The sequence below is a fragment of the Harpia harpyja genome, chromosome Z, assembly GCF_026419915.1.
Source record: "Harpia harpyja isolate bHarHar1 chromosome Z, bHarHar1 primary haplotype, whole genome shotgun sequence".
Classification (NCBI taxonomy): Eukaryota; Metazoa; Chordata; class Aves; order Accipitriformes; family Accipitridae; genus Harpia; species Harpia harpyja.
This window is the reverse complement of record NC_068969.1, coordinates 61,334,559-61,359,941: the sequence shown is the minus strand read 5'-3', so window position 1 is coordinate 61,359,941 and position 25,383 is coordinate 61,334,559. Positions and strand designations below refer to the sequence as shown.

At 39.4% G+C, this 25,383-nt stretch overlaps 2 protein-coding genes across 31 annotated transcripts in view; one reads left to right on the top strand and one right to left on the bottom strand.

The window, feature by feature from the left end:
• The window catches only part of HOOK3 (hook microtubule tethering protein 3), a 103,146-nt gene extending 101,791 nt beyond the window's left edge, over window positions 1-1,355 (bottom strand). For all 7 annotated transcript variants that reach the window (XM_052775857.1, XM_052775862.1, XM_052775860.1 and 4 more), the window contains exon 1: window positions 1,183-1,355. In XM_052775857.1, coding sequence (XP_052631817.1) covers window positions 1,183-1,239 — 57 coding nt within the window. In that variant the 5' untranslated portion in view covers window positions 1,240-1,355. The remainder of the gene's footprint in view (window positions 1-1,182) is intronic.
• A 62-nt stretch (window positions 1,356-1,417) lies between these two features.
• Window positions 1,418-25,383, top strand: RNF170 (ring finger protein 170). Of its 24 annotated transcripts, none has more exons than XM_052777276.1 (9): window positions 1,418-1,472; window positions 3,672-3,753; window positions 5,979-6,023; window positions 11,346-11,489; window positions 16,150-16,225; window positions 17,603-17,714; window positions 18,760-18,833; window positions 19,887-19,991; window positions 21,735-25,383. In XM_052777276.1, exons 4-9 carry the CDS (start codon window positions 11,353-11,355, stop codon window positions 22,002-22,004), a joined length of 774 nt encoding a protein of 257 aa, XP_052633236.1. In that variant the 5' UTR covers window positions 1,418-1,472; window positions 3,672-3,753; window positions 5,979-6,023; window positions 11,346-11,352; the 3' UTR covers window positions 22,005-25,383. The 24 variants fall into 24 exon arrangements, with proteins under 24 accessions (XP_052633236.1, XP_052633233.1, XP_052633238.1 ...); XM_052777285.1 differs by lacking the exon at window positions 1,418-1,472 and adding an exon at window positions 1,757-1,919 and having other exon boundaries at window positions 3,672-3,729; XM_052777277.1 differs by lacking the exon at window positions 1,418-1,472 and adding an exon at window positions 1,757-1,919.

The window sequence follows — 25,383 nt, the reverse complement described above, 5'->3', positions numbered from 1 at the left end:
AGCCAAAAGCAGGATAAGTGGCCAGCTGCAGCAAAGATTGGCAGGAACGTGAAGGAAAGAGAAACTGGGTTACTTATTCCAGACCTGTATGAAGCACTGGGGCACACTGCTCCCCAAAACCTCTGCCTTCTCTACTTTCCAGGCCACCTGCTCACCTTTAACAATCATTGAACTTCCCTTGCTCATCCCCTTTTGACTTTCAGGGAGAAACTTAACCTGTCATTCCCCAGTAACTTACTCATCCTCATCACAGCTTTAGCCAGCTCTGGCCTTGCACAGGCTAAACATCTAAAAGAGAAAAATCTGTTTCTCTTCAACAATCAGTTGTACTCCAGAGCTTCATATAGTGGGTATATCCTTGGCAATTTAGCTTGGGGCGGTGGGGAACCCCCCAAACCAAATCCAGTGGTTCCAAACAGCTAACCAATAAATCCGCAGCTACAGAAAAACAAGTTTCATGGCTGTGTTACAGTCACTGCTCAAATTACGGAGTAGCTGCAAACCCAGGTTCAACGTCCACTACGCTTCAGCTGCTCTGTGAATGACAGCACAATCTGAAGATGTTTACGGACCAAGCTCCGAACACTGAAAGGGGAAAAGGTAATTCTTGTGCTGGTCCTGTATTGCCTTCGACTTCACAGGTGATTTTTGTCTCTCGAGCACTACTTACGAATAGAAACAGACGAAAAGAAAGTCTCTGGTCAGAAAGCTTGCGCAGCCCAGCCGGCAGGTTAGGAAAACGTGGCACCGACACGCCGGAGCGAGGCCAGGAAGGGCGCGGGTCGCGGGGGAAGGATCAAAGCTACGGGCAACACCTCGCCGGCCGAGCCCGGGCGCACCAAGGGGGGGGGGGGGGGGGGGGGCGGAGGGCGGCGCACCTCGGCGCGCTTCCTCCGGCCGCGCCGCCACAGGCCCCGGCCCACCCCGCCGTGCCGGTCGCGGCGCCGTGGGGCGCCCGTTCCTTTGTTCCCCCTAAGAGCCAAGGCGGCCGAGGGCCCCGCCGGGCAGCCCCCAGACCGCCGGCCCCACCGCAGCTCGGCTAGACACAAGGGGAGGCGAGCCGAGGCGAGGCGAGGCGAGGCGGGGCGGGTCCGCCAGGGCTCTGCCGACCCCGGCCGGGCTGGAGCCGGCCCGAGCGCCAGGGCGCGGTCCAGGCAGGGGCCCGGCGGCCGCGGCACTCACCCAGGTGAGGAGGCTCTCCCCGAGCTCGACCCTCTCCAGGCTCTCCACGTTGAACATGGCGGGGCGCGGCCGAAGGGGCTAACGGCCGCGACCGGATCGGTACTGCTGGCGCCTCCTACCCGCCCCGTCCCGAGCCAGGCCGTGACGTCGGCACGTCAGAGCGACCTGACGTTAATCGCCTGCGCCGTGCGGGGGAGGTGCGGCGCGACGAGGTGCTGCGAGGCGGGCGGGGGCGGGGCTGGGGGCGGGGCTGTGGTCGGTGGCGAGCGTCGCGCGCGCCGGGAGCTGAGGTACCGCCGCGCGGGGCCGCGCCCCTCCCCGCGCCGCTGAGGAGAAGGGGAGGGGGCGGGGGCTCCCTCCGGCCCGCCCCGGCGGGGGGGTTCTCCTCCCCCCGCCCCGTTATAACCGGTGGGGGGGAGGAGAGGGGGGTGCGAGCTGCCGGCCCTCAGAGGCGGGGGAGGGGGCGGCAGCGGCGCTGTGGATGGTCCGCCCCGTCGCTCGCGTCTTGTTCCGGTCCAGTCGGGCGTGGCGGCCTTTAACCCCGCTGCCGGAGGGTGGCAGGGGGCGGGGGGAGCTGGCGCTGCGGCGAGGCGCGGACGGCTGCAGGCCGTGGAGGCTCTTGTACGTCGCCGGGCCCCTGAGGCGTGTAGGGGGCCGGAACCGCAGCCCTCCACGGGGTCTGCCCCCTTCCCCCGGTTCTGCGTGCCCTCGGCTGTCGCCGCGCAGGCCGGTGGCGGGTAGGAGCTGGTTTGGGGGCGGGGGGGGTCTCGGGCAGGGCCGGGAGGGAGCTGCAGCGGCAGCCAGACCCCCGGCTGTCCCTGGCTTCGGGAGTGTGGGCTTGCGAGGACGCTGCGCTCACAGGCATTCTCTTGCTAGTAAGGAAGCAGCCTCTACGGGGCTTCTGTCTCTTTTTGGAGTAGAAAATAACTCTAACGTCGTCACTCTCAGCAAAACTCTGCTGTGGTAAAAATTAATTAACATAAAATAAAAGTTACTTACTTAGCGTTAGCTGCAAGTAATTCAGTTAGTTTTTAATCTCAAAGATAAGTGCGTTTTGTGGCCAGAGTGGCTCTGCGTCCTTACTGCCCCAGCCAGAGTAGCTCTCCATCATGCTGCCAAGGGATTGCCTGAGCTGTTCAAGAAGCTCCTTCTCAGTAGTCAGTTGAATTTTGGCCCGTCTGAGGTTTGCAGTGAGAGTGTCGGGGGTGATGATAAACTGTACGGCTCCCTATCAGTTAGCAACTGGTCTGAAGTGCAACAACGTGGGGTAGCAAACACAGTGCACTGATAACAGCTGAGGGTTGGATAAACAAACGGGAAAGGAAGGGTTGCAGATCTAGTAACTGTCACTTTGTTCCAGTTTGCTCTCAGTTCTTCCATTAAATAAGGTAATAGCATGGACAAAAATCTGAGTTTTCCTTTATGTCAGCCTGTTTTGAATTAAAGTGTATTGTAAAAGCTATGCAAATTCTCAAGTTTTCCTAGTAAAGTACATTCTCACTCATCTCATTGTATAACCTGCTGTTTTCATTTTTAAGTTACGAATTTGGCCTCCTTTCATTTAAAGGTAGCTTTCACATTCAGGAATGAGTTAAAAAGTCTTAGAAAGCTATGTAAGCTGTGCAACTGTAACTTTCTGTTCCAAGTTTTAAGGTGTACTTTAAGCTATATGCTTGGTACTTTTGACAAACAATGCTTTCACGGGTATATTTCAGTGTTTAAGGTTTTCTGCCACATCTTCCTTTACATACCTATTTCCCACTCTGCTTTGCCTCTCGTCATGACATGTAGCTTACGTTTTGTATTTCGTTGATGCAAACGTAGTACTGCTTTTTGTCTTGCTATCTATTTTAGATGTGAGGTTTTGTACTGAATCATTGCTTTCCACAATAAAGAATTCTTGGGCACTTTTCTTAAAAGAGAGATTTAAAGCCTTTTCTTTCTCAGCTGAAGTATTACCATATTTCAGTAAACATTATTATCATTAAGTGACATTCTTTCCTTTCTCTTCCTGTCTGATCAGAAAAGTCAGATATCCAAACTGAAGGCATTGGCAGGCTCTTTCTCATGTTTGTATCTGCCTATGAATTCAGTTCCACCCTCTGTTTTTGGGGGTTTTTTTTAGAACTCTATACCTTTCAGTATGTTTTAGCCTTATAAAGCAGTGGAAGAATTTGTTTAGGATTGTTTTACACAGGGCATGCGTCAGCCAGACAGATATTCCAAATAGTAATGCTATACAGACCATTGAATTTGTCTTTTTGCTTCGAGCCATCAACATTGTTTCAGGCTCATGAGAAAAATGATTGGACGCTTTTTGTTTTCCCAGTAGAATGGTGTATTAACTTGGGATTATTTTCCCTTACAGAATTGCATCTGGAGTTTGCATCTGTAGTATGTTTAACTTGCAAAGCATGATTCCACCAGCAAAAGTAGAGTACCTACTTTTGTACTTTAGTTTTTTTCTTTTTTTTTTTTTTTCTTTTTAGGAAAAAATGTACCTCAGAGGCTGCTGACCTCAGACCTTGCAGAGACCTGCTTTACCAGGCAAGTGCCTCAGTATTGGCCAAGGTATATGGAACAAAATTGTTATTTGCTTACTGAAATTGCCCTCTCCCCTATTTTGGCAAGACTCTCTGGGCTTTTTCCTGTCTCTTTTGCAAAGACCATGCATGTAAGTAAATGTAGTCAGCATAGTCCTGAAAGCAAAGGTGGTTTATGGTGAAGAGGTGACTGAATATGATACAGCTGAGTTTGGCTGTAATTTTGCTGTACCAGGTGGGCTGATTTGTGACTCCAAAGTTGCTGCTAACTCATAATAATGCTGTATCAACAGACTGCATGAAATCCTAGTAAGATATTCCTAAATCAGTTTTAACAACCTTCTCACAGACTGTATCTTGTCAATTTGTATGTTGCTATGTTTGGGGTTTTTTTTTTATTTCCCTTAGTAAATGTGCCCTTTGGGTGGTCTCCTTGTGACTTTTAAAATGTATGGAGATACTTAATGCTAGAGATTATTGCGTGTGCTTTATACAGATAAGACTATGGTCATGAAAATGAAAAGCTAATAAATCCTGTTTCCTCAAAACCACTTTTTCTGAGTATACCATCTGTCATTTCCCTTATTTCTGTTTTATAATTTTATATAGTTTTAGTTTATATATAGTTTATAGTTTTATATATTCTAAACGGCTATTTCAAAGTCCTATTTTGGTACCCTAAAGTACCTGGATAAAATGTATCAGGTCAGGATTTAGCTGATTTAGGATTTAGGCTTGTAAACTCACGCTAGAGTCTTCAACACTGTTTGTACATTTACCGTTCATCATGCATGCTTACTGCCTGCTGTTGTTAATGCTTTCTGAATCCACTGTAGGCATACTTTTGAGCTCGTCATGAAGGAAAGTAAAAATAACTATAGGATCTAGTTTGCTGGGTCAAATCCATTCACAAAGTCCCATTCTCAACCACAGACAGTGGCCATGACCTGCTGCTACCCTGCAGTAGGAAGTACTTGGATCACTTCTGATGCAAGAGGTCTCAATTATTGCCCCACGTTTAAGAATTTGTCTTTATTTGGGGAATTTATGTCTATTTTTCTCTGAAATGAAAGAAAAACACTAAATTCATGCCTTAGATATTTCAATATAAGCTAATATGCATGCACGGGGTGGGTTACAGAATAATTATGCTCCATTTTAATATGCTCAAATTCTTAAAAGTTGATCTCTGTTATCTGAAACAGGTCGATCTTATTAGAAACCTGTTCATACAAATGAAACCAATTTTTTTTGTTGTTCCTTTTACCATGGAAGAAAATTTTGAGGGGTTAAAGCCTTTTTGGTCTTTAAAAAAAAAAAATGTGACTCATAGTATTTTGCTAGTTGGAGAGGAATTAGCTTATCCTGGAAAACACACGATCTCTACAAATTAAGCAGCATTTTTAAGGAGGGGGTAGTGCTTCTACTAATAAAAGACAGCAGGCAAAAGGTATTACAGGTTCTGACTTGCACTCTGGCCCACCACCATTGTCTTCATTTTATAATTTTTTTTGAACTCTGAGGGTGGTTGCCAGTACTGCATCAAGAAGAAAATACTCAAAATAAAAATGAAGGTAAAAAAAAAAAAAAAAAAACCAAACAGCAAACCCCGTTTTCCTCATCCAGTTCACTCCCAGCCCATCCTTGAAAGGACACGTTATCCAACGTATCTTTCAGGTGTTGAGCAAATTGTACCATGCTCTTAAGGTCAATAAAATGTTGCTCTTGGTTACTAATTTTTATCTCACAGCAGTGTTGCTTGTGTGTTATCTCATTGTTTACTTCTCAGATGTGAAGACAGCCTCTTCTTTTACAGTATGCTTGTATATTCCTTTGGTAGTGGGTCCTAAAATCTCTGTGGTTTTGAGAGTATATTAGCATATGGTACTTCCCTGATAAACTTGGAAAAGTTCAAATCCTTCAGAAAACTACTCTGACTTTGGATAGCTGGCAGCAAGTGCTTAATATATCATAGCAAACACTGGATTGTTTTTCATTTCTTTATGAATCATGGCATGGGGTATTGTTCTAGCTGTGCTGTATGTTGAACATTGAAAGTCGTCATAATACTTTTCAAATCTGAAAAATGAAAAAAATAATACATCCACACTAGAGTATCTTCTCATGCCCTCACATTTCAGTGTGATCTGTATAGAGTTTCCAAGAATAAAAGCCATTGTAATTGCAGTATTGCTTATTATGGTTCTCCTTTTTTTGCATAAACCTGCATGCATTGTTCATACTTGACCATAGAGGGAGAAATGTAACTTTTAAGGCCTGCAGATTCTTATTTGAAATGTAAGTAAATTTGTGTTGCTTTCTGCCAGTGATCACTCTCAGAAAAACTGATAATAAACAAGTTTATTTTGTGTTCAGATGCTTAGTCTGTGATGGTTTTTACAAACAAAACTGTGTGCTTTTACAAATGATAAATTCCATTCCTTTCTATTTCCAAGCATTTTGTGGACAATTCCTTCTGAGGTTGCTTACATTCAGTACCTATCAAGAATCCTAACGCAGATGAAGCTGATCCCAGTCTAAGTACTGTGCTGCAAACTTAGCTAGCACAAATGGAACAGAGGAGTTAACTCCTTCTCTTTTTTCCCCTCACTGGGTGGTCATATTGTTTTAGTTCATGCAAGTGCCAGTAGTTTGAAGATGAGATGCAATGAAACTGGAAATTAAGTTTGGGGCTCTTTTGTTGTTGCTTTTAATGTAGGAAAAAAGCCCAACATTTTTGTCAGATTTTTAAACTTTGCTACTGATACTTTTAACACTGTGAAGTTGATTGTATAAATTCTAATTTTGATGTGAGTATTGTTAGATGTGGTTTGGTTTTCATCCCCTAATTGGAACACAGGGTGGGGTTATGCTTTCATTTAAGAAAGCTGTCCTTGTTAAATGGCTAAAAAGAGGAAAAAAATCTGAAGTATAACCAGAAATCAATTCTCAAAATTGAATCTATTTTCGATTACTGCCTTTTTTTTCCCTGAAGTAATTCTATTAATTTGCTACTTTTCTCAGATAGCTACTGTAGACAGGAATTAATTTCTTGTATAAGAGAGTAGAGGCACAGCATTCAAAAAATTCAAACCTTCTTTGTAATTATAAAAAGAAACAAAAGTAGCATAAATCTACAGAGAAGAAAGAACAGCTTTAGAATTATTTAATGTCTGAAAAGCCTGTGGTATAGAACGCTGATCTGAAAAGGATTATATGATGAAAAGTTGATGAAATACTGTTATTTTTGCATAACAAGACAAATATGATGGATCAACATAAAAAGATTGAATTCAACCCAAACCACATCAAGTTGCTATTAATGACATCAAATTATTATCAGTTATTGTTTTAGGAGAGATTAGATGTCTATGATAAAGTCTGGTTCTAGAAGTCTTCTCTGACATATACTTAGTCCTTGTCAATGCTGGTTGTCTCTGAAGACTGAAGGGTCTTTATTACATCATTTAAGAATTAAGTCTTCTATAGCCTGCTTATTAATTTTACCAACTGAAAGAGCACCAGTGCTAAAGACATGCACTGGGAGGCACGATTCCTTAAGCGGCTATTTTAGGACTGTTAACTAGCCTGTTACACATTCAAACCACTGCAGATGTGTTCATTGGCTGTTGTGGTTACACCTGAAAAAACATGAACTGCAAGCTTGCAGTTCTAGATATTATTTTTGAAAATGTTCACAACAGACTTGAGATCAGAAAATTCCTTCCCCCTTCAGTCAGACAATTTTCAAATAGTGTTTTTTAGCTGTGTTCTCCTTGTAGCCATTGCTTTTTTTACGTGCTAACCCAGAGATAAGAGTAGGAGGCAATTGTTACTGTCTCTACTGAGGCTTGAATGATTAATCTGACAAAGTATGTATTGATCTTTTGAAGTGAAACCCTTCTGTTTGTAGTTCCTAGTTTACACAATTCATGTCAGCCCTGCTGTGCAATGGTCTGATTCAGAAAAAGTGCTAGAGGTAATGAGGGGAATATGCTCAGCCCTTGTTGGCTGGCCAGAAGCAGCAAGTAAGTTAAAACATGAGCAACATGAGTCTTAAGCATCTGTAGCCTGTCTTCTCTAGAATTTAGTAATAGAAGCAGCTGGAAGAGAGACAGGCAGAGATTCCACTCTCCCCTCTATACATCTTGGCAGTATTGATAGGTAAGTGAAGACAAAGTGTTTGAGGGAGTGGCATTTTATGTAGCCAGAAAGACTGTGCAGGAATTTCTTTTAGATGCTAAGTTTGTGTGAAAATGGTTATTGGGAAAGTCATATATGGTAAGTGAAGGGGTGAAGTAGATACAAGTAACTGGCATTATGTGCGGGAAGGAAGAGAAAGTGAGGATCTGTGTATTTCTTATTCATATTCTGCTGCTAACCTTGGCACCATAGTTTGGTATTTCAAGAGGAGCGCGCGAGCAGAAATGAAGGCAAGCAGATGTAGTGAGTGCTATTAATAGACAGAAAAGGATTAAGAGGGTTGTTGCAAGGAACATGCAGAGAGGGAGAGCAAGCTCTAGAGTAGATGTCTTGAAGGCTGTTCAGGGAAACTGAGTTAACTTTGTGTGATACTGACAATTCATGTGTTGGTTTCAGAGTGCACCAAGCAAGCAGTGACACAGGAAACCTTTGAGGTGTCAGTGTGGGAAACACCTTCTAAAGGTGCAGTTAAATCAGCTGTATGTCTCTGCCACAGTGTCTATTTCTGAAAAAAAGTGCATAATACTTAATGGGATGTAGTTGTTATTAGCGTGTTGGTCTATTCTAACAGAGCTGATGCAGAACAATGGAGGAATCATCACATACCAGTTCCTTGCCATTTACTTCTGGTTTTATACTGAATGGTCAACCCAGAGATGACAGTGTGACACAGTAAAAATTAGTGGACTGATGATGGTACTTAAGGAGAGAAAACGTAGGAATTGAAGACAAAAGCACACTGCCTGAGACAGTTGTGGAAAATGAGTGTCCCAGAATGATGTATTGTAAGAGGGAGAAGCATCTTCAGGATTGGATATGCAAAGAAATAAAGTATACAGGTTGGGAATGTTGAGCTGGGGAGGCATCACAGCACACCTTCCAGTCCAGATCCTCAGCACCAAGGAAGTGCTGCTCAGAAAACTTCCATAACACCTTAGCCTCATGGCTTTAACTATAGCAATATAATTGTGTAACTAGCTACACAGAGAAATGCTGTAACTCCTTGTGTATGCTCTTGTTCCTATGTAAGACCTTTTCACAAAGATCTGGTCTTTTATTCATTAGTATATATGAAACTTGTGTCAATACTGACCTACTTTAAACATGGCTCCTGATGAGTCACTGGTGTTCTACCTTTGGGAAAAGTTACTCTTTCCAAATATTAATCAACAGTTCAGTAGTTAGACTATGACACAGTTGCTTGTGGAAAGCTGTAGTTAGCAAAAACTATGACTATAGTTAGAGAAATAATAGTCTCAGTTCAGATGGGGACACTTAGGATAACTTAGTTTATTGTTTGACTTCGCTTCATTGTTTCATTTGGGTTTTCACAGTGGAAGCCCAAAAATACAACAGCAATTAAAGGAATCTACCCTTCATTCTCCATGAGTTTTCTCTGCTCTTATGGTACTTAATTATACCACTTACCCTTTTTTACAATAATGTTAGAATATACCAGCTTCTTTTGCATTGCTGCTGCAGAGGGCAGCTCCCACAAATGTAAGGAAGCTTGGAAAAAGCTCCACAACTCTTACAAGAAACGATCTGGAGAGTGAGAGTAGCTATCTTATGGAAAATATGACACTTTTATATTAGCAGTAGACTAGCATGTTGAAATCTTGCCAGGGTAGTCATTACAGGTATCCACTAAAATCCCAATGACTTGTATTCCATTTCAATTTGGCAGCTAATTCAGGACCAGGCAGTGTGTCCTGGTTTCAGCTGGGATAGAGTTAATTTTCATCTTGGTAGTTGATACAGTGTGTTATGGATATAATGTGAGAATAATGTTGATAACACACTGATGTTTTAGTTGTTGCTAAGTAGCGGTTATCCTAAGTCAAGGATTTTTCAGTTTCCTGTGCTCTGCCAGCAAGCAGGTGTACAAGAATGTGGGAGGGAGCATGGCCAGGACAGCTGACCTGAACTAGCCAAAGGGATGTTCCATACCATAGAACGTCATGCTCAGTATATAAACTCTGGGGAGTTGGCTGGGAGGGGCAGATCACTGCTTGGGTACTGGTCAGTGGGTGGTGAGCAATTGCCTTGCGCATCACTTGTCTTTTCTTGGGTTTTATCTCTCTCTCTTTTTGTTATATTCCTTTTCATTGATATTATTTATTATTATTAATGTTATATTTTATATTACTTTAGTTATTAAACCATTCTTATCTCAACCCATGACTTTTACTTCTTTTTTTCAATTCTCCTCCCCATCCCACTGGGAGGGGGGAGGAGTGAGCAAGCAGCTGTGTGGTGCTTAGTTGCTGGCTGGGGTTAAACCACAACACAGTGTCTGGTGATGTTTGCTAGACAGCATGGTTCAAATTAAAAAATTACACATGAGCTATGAAGTAGAGAGAAACACTGATGAAAGCTTGCAAGCTTAAGGCACACACACTGGACTAGGAAGTAAAGTAAATGATACCAGTCTTACCTGACCTCATAAACTGATGCTGAGATTTTGTCAGCTCTGTATGAAAAATACTTTAATTATGATGGACACAGCTTCAATATGACTTTTTTGGTCATTTGCCAGAGTTAGCTTCACTCTCCTGGTTTTGTAATATTCACAGCTGTTGTTCATTTCACTTCCTGATTGCAACAGGAGTGATTTAGCAGTGTGTTGGAAACTATTTTACTTTGCTTGTCTCCAGCTGTAGGTTAATGCTGTAGGTTAATAAATGTTAGTGTTGGCAAGTCATCCTGATTGTTGCATATGTGAAATGAATATAAAACAAACGAGTTTGTTTGATAATACTCTTTTTCCTTCAAGTTTTTCCCATGTTTCCAGCTGAAGGATGGTAATGCATAGAAAAGTCAGATAAAATATGAAGTGCATCAGGTGATTCCTGTGTATCCAAATGGGCATTTAACACTCTAAATAAACAGCTAAACCCTACATGTCCTTATTTCTTTCTTCACATAAGTGGTTGAAAATTAGGTTTCTAAAAATTATGTTGTCTCAGCCTAGCAGCAATGATGTGTTGTGTAATAGCTAAAATTCTTGATAATGCAGAGTCATTATACTTTTTTTAAATGAACTGTTCTTAGAATATGTCTAATTCAGCAATGACCTATTCCTAGGCAAGTTAGCTGGTAAAGATTCCCAGGTAAAGTATCTGACTGATGTGTTTTAAAAAAAAATCTTTAGATCACAACACAGTCATTTAAGACTTGTTTGCTACTGTGCAAGACACATGTTTTGCAGTCCTCTGCAGCAAGCTCAGTGTTTGGTAAAAAGGTATCTCTTCCTTCTTCTTTTACTGTTTTTTCCCCCAGCAATGACTAATCTGTTGCTTCAGCAATTTATTGTGTGTATGAATAGATTTATATACATATTATTCGTAACTATGTTTAAAATGTATGTGTGCACTTGTATGTTTTAATATGTATATATTTCTTTTTACATTTTAGAGCTGTGATGGCCAGTCACCAAGCAGAAGTTCAGAGTTTGAAGCTAGATAATGACTCAGTTATAGAAGGAATAAGTGACCAGGTACTGGTGGCAGTTGTGCTCAGTTTCACTTTCATTGCTGCTCTGGTATATACACTTTTAAGGTGAGAATATGTTGACAGGAATTGATCAACATACCTGTATTTGTAAAATTCTAACTTTCTCAACAAATTTTTGCATTGGTATATTAAACAACTGTGATTTTGTGACATTAAGGAAATGATTGTTTGATCACTTACTCTGTTTAACTAATTGCTTGGCAGAGTTTCATAATTTAATTCACAGTTAGAATGAAGGGATGCATTTCTAAAAGGGAAGTTTAACTCTTCTTTATCTTCAGACGATCAGAGTAGTGTTCACCATTCCTTAAGACTGAAAATGTCTGAATTCACAGTCTATATGGCTGATGTGTCATATTTGGTTACAAAGTACAGATTTGTCAATAATGACTCCACAATTAAGATTGTATATAATCCTCCAATGTATGTTCTAGTTGCAGTCTCCTTCCAAAAAAAAACCCCCAAACCTCAATAAATTGACTTATTTGTTTATAAATTAATGCTGGAAAATAATGGACTTTAATATGCTTTCCATAAAGCAAAATGTTAAGTTCAGAATTCAATAACTTTAATGGTCAAGTAATTAAACTGGTCAAGTAAATGGTGAGGTAAAATTATTTTTCATTTCAGAGTCTTTGCTTGCAACCTAACAAATATCTTAGCCTATGTGTTTGGGGAAAATAAGTCTGAGCTTCAGATGGGCTCTTTTTTTTTACAGATGTCTGTAGACTTTTGAACACAGGAGAGTTTTAACAACTAGGAGAACTCAATTTTAGTGACGCCTTGGCACTGTGGAATTTACTGGGGAGGATCCGTCCATATGAGAAGTATTAGCAGGGTAGGAGGTATTTGAGAGCGAGCTGCAAAAGAAACAGGAAGTGGGAAAGCTTGGTTGGACTTCAAGGCAGTACTGCTGTTCAGGACCAGGAGATAGCAAGGGAATCTAAGAGAAACGTATGCACTTCACCTTGCTTTTCTTTCCAAGGCTGTTTTAGTTATTCAGATGGCTTCAAGAGTGCCTCTTTTCCCTCTGTTCTCTTACGCCTTCTCTACCCCTTATATTGACATTTTTAGCATTTGTGACTTGAGTTTTAAGTGTTTAGTTTAAAAGTAAACATTTTCTTTTTGAACTTTGTAGAGGAAAGTAAGTTAGGAACATGAAAAAAAGTGAGTGGAACAAGGGTCAGCAGTGGGCAAGAGTAGTGGGAGGACTGAAGTTCTGGGAGATGATACATCAATGATGAAGGGTTACTTGGGGAGGGAGAAAACAGCTAGTTACTAATTACCTCTGGAGTGTAATAAGCTAAGTAAAAAGTTTATCTGTAGGTCCTGTTACATGCCCTGATGGTTTATTTTCTGGAGGGGTAAACAAACTCGGACACAAGTCTTGAAGCTTGTTTATTTCTGTATTGTTTGACTGACTACTGAAAGTCCTATCAGCATCCTCTTAGCTCTCCACTGTGCCTTCTGGTACCTTCTGAAATTGTATTGAGCAGCATTTTTCCTCTACTCCTTCATATTGTCTCCATCAAAATCTACACAGTACAGTAGAAAATCTATGCGGTACAAAAAGTATAGTAATTTTTATTTATTTAGTACTGAAGGGGGAGTGGGGGAGAAAAGGAGTATTTTCTTTTTATTCTCTAGTTATCTTAGGCAATACAGTGGTCTGTGTGCTCCTTATACTGTGTCCATTACCCCAGTCTCTGTGCTACCCGTACTTCTGTATGCAACATCTGAAGTACTTAAATTGGGTAGGAACAGGTCCTGGGTAAGAATACAGGAAAGAAGGCTTAGGGTAATGAATAAGGTTGCAGGAACTGAATAAAAACGGAAAGTAGGCAGCAAGGAGTGTATGTTGCAGTAGATTTTAGGGGGCAGAAGTAGAATATAGGAAGAACTGTTAAGGGATATGGTTGCTGTACTTGTTTCCAGCAGGGAGAACTCAAGGAAGCATCACATCAAGGCATAAGCTGAAGGTCTCTGTGCTTTTGGTGGTGAAACTTATTAGCGGTAATTAACATATATCCCAAGTTGCAGATTTTCAGTCACTATAAGATACTTTTGCAAAGCATGTATGTCTTTGAGTTACAAATTTTGATAAGATGCAGCCAGATTTTTTCCATCCTCTTTTAAACTTGTGAGTCGATTGTCACATTACAAATGAGACTGTGAAAAGTTAGTTTATCCAACAAATTAAAGGGAGCCTGGCCCTCCAGTGTTCTGTATCAGAGATTCCCTACTTGTCCCAGATGGCTTACCTGACCCATGTTTATGAATCCGCAGGTTTAGATCTTTTTCTCTCATTTTTCTATCCCATCATATGGTTTGATTATAAGATCAAGTCAGTATTTTCAGCAGAAGTGAGATCTTAATCCTTGGAAATTAGCAATGGCCATCGTTGCACAGTGATACACCAGTCCCCATAAGTACTGTCCCTCACTTTTCCCTGTGTGAGACTGCACACTGAATGAGTCAGCAGTCTATCTCCTGGTAATGATAGTTTGGTGTGGCCTTTGCGATACATAATAAAATCTTTCCACATCATGGGACTTTTTTCCTCAAGTTATGGAGTGCTAACACTCAGAACTGGGGAAATTAAAAGACTCTGCATCTAACTTTTTTTCTTTCTGACTTGTGTTTGATAATGCCTTTAATTACATAGCACCATACTGTCTTTCATTTATTTCATTTATTTTCTCACACTAATTGCATGACAGAAGTTATGAATTGGATATATCTTGAGCTCTGCCTGTCCCCTCCTGGACATTGCGCAGTGTTCTGCTACCTCAGCATCTTATGCATAAGTGACAAATGTTGTACATATTGTACCTCCACAGCTCTACAAATATTCTCATATATTCAATGTAGTATGTGATACCAAAGTAAAGTCATATAAATGAACACTTTAGCAGCAAATTTGCAATTAGTTCTTTATGAAGGAATCAGAATAAACTGGCTTATAATTCACACCTTCCACTTGTGCGTGATTTGAATTGAATTTCAATATATATCAAAGTTCTGGCAAACTGAAGGTGCAAAATATGCTCATTTGTAGCATCTAAACAGGAAAATACTTTTATATATATAACATGTATGACAGACAACATCCACAAAATCTGGCTCATGGAGACCCAGGATGGGCAAGAAGGGTTTTAATGTAAGCTTCCCATGATATAACATCATATAGGTCACCCACATTAGTGTTAAATAACTTTTTACAGATAACCATGTAAATATTAGTATGAAAAATACGGGGTTTGTCTGTTTCTCTTTGAAGAACTAACGAAGGAGACAAAATGTTAAAGATAGCAGTAATACTGTACTATGATTGTCCACATCAGATGAAGGAAAATATTGCAGAAGCTCCTAGAGCCACTGAGGAAATTATGTAAATAGAACTGCAAGCTGAAAATGTCCTAAAAATTCAGCCAGTCCAGCCCTCAGGTCTGACAGAGGATCAGCTTGCCTAGATCATCCTTCAAAGCAGTGCAACCTGTTTTTTGATTTAACTTTTTGTCAGGATAGATCAAAATACCCTGAGGTAACCTTTTCTGATTTTGTATACTTAGTGGTTAGAAATGTTTTTCCACCAACCTTACATAACTGTGGGAAATAATTGCTCATATTTATAGAATGAAAGCCTTATCCTGTCCCCTTTTCTCTCCATGAACAGTCTTCTATATGAACTGACATTTCTTCACTCTTTCTCTGATGTTTAAAAAATGTGGGCAGTAGCTCTTACTCTCTTCTGAACTTCCTCCAACTTCTCTATGTGTTTTTATGCATTTAGCCCAAAATGGAAAACAGAATCCAGCTGAGACCTCAACAGTGCTGAGCAGAATGTACCACCAGTGAAATCCATATGAATAAATAAAGCATAAAAATTCAGTTTTGAGTATGATGCTGTTGACTCATATTTATTGTAACGCAACACCTCTTAATGTTGTCAGCATTAGTTTTAATTCCAATTTTGTTCCCATTGTGCTTTTGAATTTCAAACTTGTAACATATCCAGCCTCCTTTCTTCAATGAGTCTCTTCGCCATGATTCCCCTTGGCATCTCTAACCTGTAGTTTTCTTGCCCATAGAGTCTTTCTTTTTAGAGAGTGATTTAAAAAGAGTGATTTCTTTTTATATCTTGTCTGCTGATAGTTACATAAATTCAACATTCTAAATCTAAGAGTTTGCCAAACCCTTCTTATGTAAATGTTATGTCTTAATCTTTCATGTAGCAGATAAAATTGAAGTAGTTAGGATTTTTCAACTCTATAACTTAGGCAGTGAGTGAAAAAAATAAGAAATTTACAAGTAGATCAACAATACAAAAACTAGCAGTGGAGACAGAAATTAAAAATATTTCTGCATGATGAATATAAAAGCTTTCCAGCAACTTGATTTTTTGCAGGTTAATGGCTTAATTTTGTTTCAGATGAAAATCTAGTTTTAACATGATTTAATGATTGATTATGGAGTCTCTGAAAAATCTTGCTGCTGTACAGCTCTAAATGTCCAAAGTAACTTTAGGATCTATAATAAATGTCCTGTTTCCTTAATTGTTTGTGTGCCTCCTTCAAAATCCTTTATAGCAGGAAGGAATGATTTTTTTGCCTTTGTTCAAGTTTCATGTTTTTTTCAATCAGTTATTTTTCAGTGTTGGGTCACAGTGTTCAGTTTTTCTTATTGCTTGTATTTCCTTTCACAGAAATGAACATCAGAATATACACCCAGAAAATCAAGAACTAGTGCGAGCTCTTCGTCAGCAGCTTCAAACTGAGCAGGTGCTGTGCTAAGTGTTGGCGTCATTCAACTGTCTGGTTTGGGGTGGGGTAGACTTCTCTGAGGTTCTGGAAGAAGCTGGTCTTGAAAGTTATGGAAGCTTACTTACTGTGCAGAGGCATCAAGTAATGAGATAATGTGGGCTTTTTTTAATGGATAAGTTAAGTAATTAAAATTAAGTATTTCGCTTGGTTTTTTTCAAACAAGTTTTTGCCACAAGGTGGAGTATGTTAGATTATGTTGTGTGCTTCCTGCCATGTTCCTGGGAATTTAGTGGTAAAGGAAAGGAAATCTGGAGTACAGTTTGCTGCCACAGGACTGGGGTTAGATGTTTAGACAGATAATGCGTGTGTAGCAGAAAAATGCACAGCAACAAGAGCCAGGCAACAAAGACTGACAGAGAGAAACTTTTTACCAAAGCCTTTAGTGACAGGACAAGAGTCAATGGTTTTAAACCGAAAGAGGTGAGGTTTAGATGGGACAGAAGGAAGAAATTTTTTATGGTGAGGGAGGTGAGACACTGGGCCAGGTTGCCCAAAGAAGTTGCAGATGCCCCATCCCTAGAAGTGTGCAAGGCCAGGTTGGATGGGGCTTTGAACAACCTGATGTAGTGACAGATGTCCCTGCCCATGGTAGGAGAGTTGGACTACATGATCTTTAAAGGTCCTTCCAGCCCAAACCATTCTGCGGTTCTATAACTGCATCCAGTTCTGACATGTAGAGGAGAGGGTGGGAGAGACTGGGCCACATTACTGGAAATTGCTGAGTCCCAGCCCTAGACTGAAAAGCCATACTTTTGGAGAGTATTGAGGAGAGTCTTTCATCATAATACTTCTTGAAATAATGACAGATTTTTAACTACAGTGCATATTTATGTGAAAAACAAATATGGCAAAATGGGGAGAAAAACCATTTCATGGCAGTGACATACACAAGCAGATGTCTATGCTTGGGCTTAGGAACACTAAATACTGCAACTGGTAAGCAATGCAGTCCAGTTACCTGGCTCTGGGTAGAACTACTTAGGATAATACAAAGTAACAGTCTAGATCTGACTTAGTCATTCTACAGCATATCTAACCTAACAATGTAGAGGAGCAAGGGGATTCTTTCTTAGTGGTCTTTAACTGGATTGAAGCACACACATAACAGATGAAGGGAAAATAATGGGCTTGTCACAAAAAGAAGTTGCTTAGTGAATCAGTTTTTGCATTTAAGAATGTTTGATTTTTTAATTTAAATATATTTCTCTTTCATTTCACATGGTTTTGCATTTGACTTCCAGTAAATGAACGCTGGATTTATTATTATTTTTTTCAACTCAGTAGACTTATATAAAAATAGTATCTCTAACACCTAGCATTTCTCTTCTGTTCCAGCAGGATGCTTCTGCTGGTGATAGACATCGCTTCTATACAGATATGTCCTGTCCAGTCTGTTTGCAACAGGCTACATTTCCTATAGAAACAAACTGTGGACATCTCTTCTGTGGTAAGCAGGAAGAACCCCAAGCCGCAAAGATAAAACCAAAACAGAAATACAAATTTTTGGCACTAGTACAGCCAACCTAATGCAAAGCTTTGTTTGATTTTAACTGCTTGTCTGCATTAGAAATAATTTTTATATAAATAGTTGAGAAAATACATTTGTAAATAAACAGTCACTTTGAGAGTGTGCTGCATTTTTTTCTATGCTATCAGGATTGAAACTGTGGTTAATTTAAAAATGTCAAGGACAGAGAGTATAATTTATTTCCAGTTAGTAAAAAATGGAAGAGGCTGAAAAACACTTGGAAATGTACCATTTAAAAAAAAACTGGTTTAGAAGGAGTAAAAAATTCTGCTTGGTGTTATCTTTATCTCAGAGTGGCGTTTTTTTTCTTGGAAGTCCTGAAGAATTAAGACTTAAGTTCACCATGCTTAAAGTGTTTCCCTTTTTTTTTGTGCTCAGCTATTCAATTTTATATATAAACGCCCTGTGTAGCATTTTGCTTCCTCTCCTCAAGGTTCCCAGTAGGATTTTTTCACTGCATTCATCTAGTTTTATGGAGCATTTAGTGCATACCATGCCTAGTTGTTTGAACAAAAATATTTACAAATTTGGAAAACTGGTAAAGTACTCAGATTTTTATATATTCCTTCATCTGTTGAAACTCTGAGAATAAAGCCAGGTTTTTAGAAGAAATTTTACATCTCTTGACATTTTTGTGACTTCTGAATTTTAAACTGGTAAAATTTTTCATTATTTGCTTCTTCAGTTAATGATTAAGAAGTTTTCTGTCTTTTCAGGAAATAATACCTTAAAGTTAATCATGCAGTTGAACCTATTCAGGATTTTTATCATTAATAGCTTTGAATTCAAACACAGTGGTTCTTGGTATCTTTAGTGAATGCTGTATACAAAATTACACCAGAACAGATAGGTTTAACCTAACTGCTCATACACTTCTGTTGTTTTCATTGGTGTGTAACATTTTACCTCATGCAGTGGGTGTTTCAGCTCAGAAGTTTAAATGTGTGTAACTTACCTTCATCAGGTTCCTGCATTATTGCCTACTGGAGGTATGGCTCATGGCTTGGTGCCATCCGTTGTCCAATCTGCAGACAAACGGTAATATTTTAAGTAATCATGGACCTGATAGTTTGGCTATCTAGTATAGCTTACTAAAAAAGCGCTTACATGTGAACTGCAATAGTGAGACTGAGAGAAGAAGTCTGAGAAGCTGGAAGAATATGGATATGTGAGACATAGATGGTGGACATGTAGGTTTTTTTTAACATTTTGCTTTGCCAAATGGCTCGGAAAATGCAGATTGTTCCTGCAACTCAAATTTAAGTGAACAGCGCTGATAACTCAGCCATTTTTCTGTAGAGTATATGAAAACAGAAAATTGTAAGACCTTAACTATGATTCTTCCATGCTTTTTCTTTGGGATATTACATAACTTGTTCACCAGAACTTGCATCCGAAAGACCTGGCTGTTGTGGAAGACTGCCAGTAGGCAGTATACTATTGGTTTCTGAGAAGTACCCTCTCCCTTCCTTCTCTCTCTGCCAAAAAAACCCACCCATGACAATTTCTTATTTTGTCCCTATTTTTAGTTTGTATGTATTATTAATTTGAGCTTTGTAGAGCAAGCATTAACTTACTTCCTACACAACTTTACTTACACTGTCAGTTTGAAATATGTCCCTGCAACTCATTAACACTTAAGATCTCTGAGTCTTATAGTGTATGTTTTAACAAAAGTATATCTTTAATTTAACAGTGCACAAACTACAGAGCTAGTGACTTCTGATTAATTATATAACATGCTTCACGCCCTTGCCCATACATTATATCCTGCTTTGATTATGTGTGTGAGCAAGACAAATGACTGTAAGAACACAGAAGGAAAGAAAAATGGGTATGACTAGAGGAAGAATGTCTAGGTTTAGAGTGTAGCCAGTGAGGAGAGATACACAAAAAATAAAGGTGAGGAAGATGGAAAAGGGGAAAATAAGTGATTTTTTAGTGTCTCTCCTTACATAGATATTCTTCTACCTTCCTCTGAGTAACAGGTAAATTGGGTGGTACTGCTTGCATGGTTATGCATTCATTCTCATTCACAGTGCCTGCATTTAAAAGGCAGTTGCACATGTAACAAAATCTTGCTGTGCCTAGGTAACATTGTTTTTACCACTCTTTGGTGAAGATCAGCAGGATGCAACCCAAGTATTTCAAGATGTTAATGATTACAATCGGAGATTCTCAGGACAGCCCAGATCTGTAAGTTTTGGGTAAATATGGGTGGAAGCCCGTGATTTTAGGGGAGATTAACAGCATTTGGGGGCGGGTCCTTTTTTTTTTTTTTTTAATCCCCTGGGATATGAATTTTCTCTTTGTGATCCTTGGGGACTATGCAAGTTTTCCTTAGGAAATTCGTGTTTATATAGTTATACACACAACCCACAACCTTGAAAATATGTATTTGTAATTTGTGGAAAAGTATGAAAACTTGCATTTTTGTTATGGGTGAGAACTGCTGATAAGTCTTGAGTTCCCTATTCATGTGTTAAGCTCTTTTTTAATTATGACTTGTTAATTTGAAAGGATTAATAATTAGTCACTAAAAATACTTAATGAAGTACATGACCTGCAGGGAAGAATATTCACTTGATTGATCTCTCTACATTGATTAGAAGAATCTGAAGTTCTACTCTGTGCCTTTCTTCCTCAGATTTCTAACTATATGCTGTCTTAATTTTTTAATTTTCTTCCTAGATTATATTAGTCTTTATTCTGCTCTCTGAGTGAAAAAAACAGGAATTTTTTTGATAAATAGCTAAGAGAGATGGTTGAAGTTCTACAAACTTTAGAAAGTCAGCCTTATGAACCTGTCTTCTATGTGCATGTTCTGGTCGCAATGTGAAATGCACACACATGCATACCAGCAACTTCCTTGCTGTCATCATCTGTTCATTGGATTTGGATGTAGCAACAAAACATTAGCAAGAAAAATTTACAGTCCAAAGAGACAAAAGAGGTGTGAGATGGGATTTTTTTTTTTTTTCATGTTCTGAACCACCAAACAGTTATGTTTTGATCCAGAATAGATTGAAACTACCTTTCAGGCTCCATTAGACCTCTCTGTGGGCTCTGTGTCTAGTCCCCAATAACCTGTTTGAGGTCATGCCAGAAGACTGCATTAAAACCCTAATCAGACTAGATAAATTGCCTTTGATTTATACATGGTCTGTTGCCTTAACCACATACAAAATTCCTTTCTAGAGAGCTTTTTCAGCCTTGGCAATAACTCATTTTAGTGTCGTGGCTCTGTGTAGAAACTGTCTACAGTAGAAGAGGAACCAGTATGAAAAAAATTTCAAAGTTAACCCCTCCCTACACCTCACAACAAAAACCTGAATATTTTCTACTGAGCAGTCCCTCACTAAGATGACAGAATCATAGTAGAAAAATGGAAAGGAGCTAGGGGTGAATTCATTTAAAGGTTCTTTAATTTACTTTGAAGCTTGATCCATCCTTCGGAAACTTGTGTGAATCACTGGTTATATGCCAGGGGAGGGGGTGTTGTGTTTCTGCAACCAATTCTACTTTACCTATTGTTTTTTCCTTGCAGTCCTAGCTGTCTTCTATTCTGATCAATATTTCACTCCAGTTAACTTGTTAGCTGTTTCTCACTTTCTCAATTATTTGTTTTACTCCAGTAGTCACTGCTTTTCTTTCTTAATATATGCGAGTGTATTTTGCAGTGAGTTAATTGTATGTTTTACAGTACAGAATAACACAGTTTGACTGTTTCTTGAAAACGTATGTATTCTAAATCTGACTTTTTACCCAGCAAAACTAAATCCAGGAAGTCTTGTCTTACTGTTTTTTGTTTTAATTCTTATAAACTAACAGATTCCAAAACTCTAATGTAGTAATAGAAACTTTAGACTGAAAAAAGACCCATTTAGCATGGGCCTGTTGCTAAAGCAAAATATTAACTTTTGGTTTCTTTCTTCATAGATTATGGAAAGAATTATGGATCTGCCCACTTTATTGCGGCATGCTTTCAGGGAGATGTTTTCTGTTGGGGGCCTCTTCTGGATGTTTCGCATCAGAATATTCCTCTGCTTGCTTGGAGCCTTGCTCTACCTGGCTTCACCTCTGGATTTTCTTCCTGAGGCCCTCTTTGGAATTCTGGGGTTCTTGGATGATTTCTTTGTCATTTTTCTTCTACTGATATATATCTCTATCATGTACCGAGAAGTGGTAACACAGCGGCTGAATAGATGAAATGGAGGAAAATGACCCAAATGCAGAGGCGGTTGTGGTATGTTTTAGAAAGAAAGCTACAACATAAGTATGATATAGCAAGGCACCTGTGTGCAGTTTCAGTAGTTACAATTTCATAGCTGGTCATCTTACACAAATATGAAGAGTTACTATATGGTGATGCTTAACTGGAATCTTTAATTTGTATATTACATATGCTTCATAAGGATGAGGTTAGTTTTATAATGTAAAAAACTACCTTCATCTACTTCCACCTGATGAACAACTGTATGTAATCAAAGCAGAAAACACCTTTTTTGGTGTGTGGTTTGTGAAAAAAGAGTTCTATTAAAGGACTTCTAACAAAAAATCTGGTTGGGTAATCTAGACATGCATAAGGAAATTCAGAAATTCTTCACAGTACAGTTATCATGGCTAAATTGTTTAATGTCTCCCTGTTGTGGGCTAGAGTTTTTTTAAATAAAAGTAGTTTTGTGTGTTTCTGTGGAAGAAGAAACCCAAGGATCACGTTACAATTATCACCCTGCAGTCTGCTGTTGTCCACATGCTTCACAAAACCAAGGAGAACACCTCAGTATTACTTGAACTGCACTATGTACGGTTGCATGCAATTCGTACAATTTTATTTTATGTTTGGGAATATACACACAGTATCTGGTCTAGGTAGAGAAACCAGTATTATGCATGCCAGTCTGGTTAGCACTCTCTTTTTAAACAGGAGTGTGGTTTTTCTCTTCAGGCTTGTTTATTTGGTGGGTATGTATGTTGGAAGCAGGGGTTTTATGCTACTTGGGGTCAATGCAATGTACCTGAAGTGAGAGTTTGCATTCCTTAGTTTCATTAAAGCATTTAGCCAATGGAGAGACCCCTCAAATTTTAGATAGTGGTTGAAGAAAAGAAATCAGAACTGGATGTTTACATTACAAAACTTTACCCGAATGTACATTCTGCAATACAAGTATTAAGCAACTTGGATATTGGGGTATTTGATTTTCAGTTGGGATTTTCTTGTTTGGTTGGTTGATGTGGATGTGGGTAGAGGGGGTTCTGGATTACCTTGAAAAAGATCTGTGATAAGGGACCACAAAAAAATCCTGGAAATGTTTTCCAAAATACCAGGGTATTAATTATCCTTAAAGTTGATTTTTTTTTTTATGTTAAATTTGAATATAGGTTATCATAGCTACAGAAGTAATTTGAAAATATTTTCATTTTAAGAAATGAATGCCACTAGAAAGGTCAAGGGTATGACAGATCTATGTACTTTTTAGCTAGAGGAATGATAATTACCATTTTATTTTAACTTCCTGAGTACTTGAAAGACAGTGATTAGACAGGTGATTCTTTGAGTGTTTACATATATGGGATGAGACTTACAATGAAAGGGACCTTTTCACAACTTCTGTGTTTTGCCCATGCAGGTGTCTTTCCACAACTTCTAGCAGCTAGGCAAGTGCAGGAAGATGATAGAGCTGGCATCTGACGTGTTGGTGGCTGGGGTCAGAGATTGTCCTTCAGTGTCAGTGTTTTAAATTACATTCATTTAAGAGTAAATTCACTGATTCTTCATTTGAAAATTTGCTTTTGAAAATCCAAAGACATTTTACAAATGAACTGGAAAGCGAAATTTTTCCATGTTGCTCTTTGTTAGAGATGGGCAAGAGGAGAAACAGGAAGTGAAACGTGGGAGGAGGAGAGCAAGACAGAAAATTACATTTTTGGAAGCAGATGCTGTTGGTTTTGGCAAACTAACTGTTCTTGAGCATCTTAGTTGAGCTTTTCCCTTTGTGTTGGCATTGCTAATGTATTGTGATGGTTTAGTGGCTACCTCGGTTAAAAGTCATTAAGGTATTATTGAGTAAGCGTGGGATATTCATAAACTGTTAGGTACATTTACAAAGCAAGATAGTTGTTTAGGATGTTAGGTAAGACAGGATTTTGCAGTTTGGCTGTAAGCATTGTTTTGGTTTTGGGGTTTTTTTCCCAAGAGATCCACCTGAGAGCAAACTCAAAAAAAGTATTTTTAATTGAGTAAATTTAACACCCCCTTTTTCTTCTGGAGCTTAACTTGTGGATCTGCTTAGAGAAGAGTATGAGCTGCTGTTGTAGAACAATTGGAGTCTGTTCATAGAATCTGCTGATCTAGTACCTCCTCCATATGTTTATCTTATGATTGTGTTTATACTTTTTCCCATGACTCTCTAAATCCAGAGTGGATATAGATGTACATGAAGCTGCTTACTGATTTGTTTTCTCTGAGCTCCCCAATTCCATATGCTACTGTGAAGTTCATGCAGAAGTATCCATCTAGGGGGTTTGGTCCTGAAGAACAGACCTTCTTGTATACCTGAAATCATGACAAGCCACATCTGAGTAGCTATATAAAGCTTACTTGTGTTCTGTTTCTTCCTTCACTACATTTCTGCTAGCCAGAAGGGTTTCACTCAGAGGCATCTGCTTACTTTTGAATATTGAGTAACATTGTAAGCTTAAATTCAACACATTAAGTGCTTGACAGAATTAGGACCATCCTTCCTTTTCACCAATAAGCATGCTTGCTTATGGAGACTTTTTTTTGGTCCTGCAAGCCACTGATGAACAGTATTATGACTTGCTTAGGCCTTTTTGTACAGCTGTAACGTGAAGATGCATCGGTCCTGCAGCATCTGGCTGCTGCTCCTTTACACAAATCTGAGCTACCTGTAAATTAGCTATCTTCGGTACTTAGCTTGAGCTTACTTTAAGCTCTAGAGCTCCCAAGAATCTGGAGATTAATACATGAGCAGGTAGTGTTCCTGAACTGTGTGCTGCCAAGTTGTTCTGGCAGCAGTGTTAAAGGAAAGTGCTAGAGCTAAGCATTGGCTTCAGAATGTGTAGGAAAGACGTGATGCTGCGTGGAGAGCGACTGCAAACGTTGCTGCTGTTTTGTCTCCTGGAATGGGGCAGCTGTGTCACTAAGGGGGGGAAAGAAAAAAAGGAAAACTTTAGCAGCAAACAAGAGATACAGGGAAAAAATAGTTCTTTAAAGATTCTGACATCTTCACCAAAAAATGTGTGAAATATTTGATTGTTCCAGGGGAACAAAGGGGAAAACTAAAGTTATACTTAAGAGCTCTTACAGAATAACTTGTAGCATCTTGAGGCCTAATGATCGTCATGACAAGTGCTGTATAGAGCGGTCTGTTTCTGTGTTGTTTTGTGTCCCACACCATTGATGTCTATGAGGATGAGACAGAACGGTGTGATTTGGGGATACAATTTTGCCATAGGTTTCATAGAACTGTAGCAGTGACCTCTGTGTTACACTAGATTTTTAAGACAAAAGGATTTAAGCCTACTTGTTATTACTTTTAATGATAATAAATTGCTGTTGAATTAA